General features: G+C 49.0%; 1 protein-coding gene across 1 annotated transcript in view; it reads right to left on the minus strand.

Moving 5' to 3' along the window:
- The window catches only part of SYAP1 (synapse associated protein 1), a 13,987-nt gene extending 11,635 nt beyond the window's left edge, over positions 1-2,352 (minus strand). The window contains exon 1 of the mRNA XM_017864789.1: positions 2,204-2,352. Within this exon, the coding sequence (XP_017720278.1) occupies positions 2,204-2,280 (77 nt within the window). The 5' untranslated portion in view covers positions 2,281-2,352. The remainder of the gene's footprint in view (positions 1-2,203) is intronic.
- Positions 2,353-2,538: the final 186 nt, after the last annotated feature.

Consider the following 2,538-nt stretch of genomic DNA (forward strand, 5'->3'; position numbering starts at 1 on the left):
TTTTTTTTTTTTTTTTTGCCATAAAACATACTTTTCTTATGGGAGGGTTGGGGAGGACTCTAGAAATTTACCACTAATATGTTAATAATTATGGAGGGAGGATTTTCATTACAAAGAAAAAAAGATTCCATATAACTGTTATTCTAGTCTGGAAGAACACTTCCATAGTGGTGTTTTCACAAACAGAAAACCTGTGCTGCTGTGTGAACCAAAAGGCTAGCAAATACTTGTTAAAACCACTATGTGGCTGGGTAAGCATAGCAAAACAAACATGTTCATCTGTGCTCCCTCTGAAGATGTCAGGAAAGTAACAGAAAAGGAATTACATATGTAAAAACACAAGGACAAAGAGAATGAGAGAGGAGAGGACAGTGGAAGCTATCAAGGGCAGTCAAGTGGAAAGCTGTCAAGTGGAAATGTCAAGGGCAGATAGTAATCTTTTTTTTTTTGGAGACAGTCTCACTCTGCCACCCAGGTTGGAGTGCAATGGCACGATTTCGGCTCACTGCAACCTCCGCCTTGGGTTCAAACAATTCTCCTGCCTCAGCCTCCCGAGTACCTGAGATTACAGGCATGTGCCACCACACCTGGCTAATTTTTTGTATTTTTTTTTTTCTAAGTAGAGACAGGGTTTCACTATGTTGCCCAGGCTGGTCTCAAACTCCTGAGCTCAGACAATCTGCCCGCCTTGGCCTCCCAAAGTGCTGGAATTACAGGCATGAGCAACCGTGCCCGGCCTAGGCAAACAGCAGTCTACTCTGTTGACCAGAGAAAACTGTACTGAGTTGCCTGCAGGAAGGGTGGAAGCCCAGAGAGCCCCTGGGCCTCCCATCTTGCCCTGCCCTGCTCTGCCCATGTCGGGAGGGGAGCCAAGCTGCTCTACACTCAGGGACCGGTGGCGCAGTTGAGACTGGAGGTGTGACACCAAGGTCAAGCCACAGGGGTCAAGGGACAGTCTGCCTATCAACTGGCTCTTCCCATTGTCCTGCCTGCAGCCAGGCAGGAGGCCAAAGAGTCTTCTGGAGGCAAGCTACCTTCCCACAGCTACTGAGCCTCTCCAGGCCAAAAGGCTTGTCCCCACATTCAGTGGCCATGTACCCTTTCAGTATGGCACTGCTAATGTGAAGGGACAGGTAAGGAGAGCCTGCCACATAAAAGACAGAGCCCCAAACAAACAGAAGAGTCCCGAGGAAACAGTATAGAAAAAGGAGTCTTTCTTTTATTTGAGACAGGGTCTCACTCTGTTGCCCAGGCTGGAATGCCAGTGGCATGATCATGGCTCACTGCAGCGTTGACCTCCCAGGCTCAGGTGATCCTCCTGCCTCAGCTTCCTGAGTAGCTAGGACTAAACGTGCGCACCACTACACCCGGCTAATTCTTGATTTCTTTGTAAAAATGGTGGTCTTGCTATGTTGCCTAGGCTGGTCTCGAACTCAGCCTCACGTGATCCTCCTGCCTCAGCCTCCCAAAGTGTTGAGATTACAGGCGTTGGCCACTGCACCCAGCTGAAAAAGGAGTCTTTTGAGAGAACCGTAACTCACGTTCTCGGGGAACAGTAAGATACTACACCCATATGACAAGGTTAAGAGAAAGGGAACACTGACAGAATAAGAAGGAACACTGACTCCAAACGTGACAGGCACTGAACTAGAGGAGGCACAAAAGAGCTTGAGGTAGAACACTCAAAGGAGGCAGCAGCAGGGAAGGTGGCCCCTGCTGGCCGCACCACCAGGGCAGGCTTCCAGAATGCATCATGCATGCGCTGGAGCCTACGGGACAAGCTGGGATTTGTGGAGCCCAGAAGAGCCGTCGTAAGAAAAGCCTTAGGAAAGACAGCAGGAACACTGCCACTGGAGGGCAGAACCTGAATGGAAAACGCAACCAGCTTGGAAAAAGGATCCCGATGAGCCTCAGAGACCAGAATGTGATTCAGGGTGATACAGCATGTTTGTGGTTTCTGTAGGGAAATGTGTTCTACCTTGTAACTGGGATAGAAAGGCACATTTCATCTCCACCCTGTATTTCCTGCCAAGTCAGCCCTTGGTTTTGATTCCAGGGTGCCCTGACCAGGGGAACTGCCAAAGGGCTGCAGGGCCTGCTTTTATGACCAGATAGAGACCCTTCTGGCCCCTTCTATCGTTAGGTGCTGATACTGAGCACATAACTGAGGCTGTGAGGAAACGCTGGGGAACACTCTGCTTACAGTTTAGGAACGAGGGCAAATCTCATCTTGCTCAGCAGCTCATCCTCCTGGAGCATGACCAGGGCCACAGGGTACATCTGATCAAAGTCGAAATTAAATTGCACGCCGGCCGGAGGGTCACGAAGGAAATTCCTCTTGTCCTTTGATAAAAAAAGAAAAAAACACAGGGTATTCCACAAAATGTGATTAATATGTAACAATGTTTTTTTGTTTTTGTTTTTTTGAGACAGAGACTTGTTCTGTCGCCCAGGCTAGAGTGCAGTGGCACAATCTCGGCTCTCTGCAACCTCCACCTCCAGGGTTCAGGCAATTCTCCTGCCTCAGCCTCCTGAGTA

Source organism: Rhinopithecus bieti, unplaced genomic scaffold, assembly GCF_001698545.2.
Source record: "Rhinopithecus bieti isolate Rb0 unplaced genomic scaffold, ASM169854v2 scaffold_80913, whole genome shotgun sequence".
Taxonomy (NCBI): domain Eukaryota; kingdom Metazoa; phylum Chordata; class Mammalia; order Primates; family Cercopithecidae; genus Rhinopithecus; species Rhinopithecus bieti.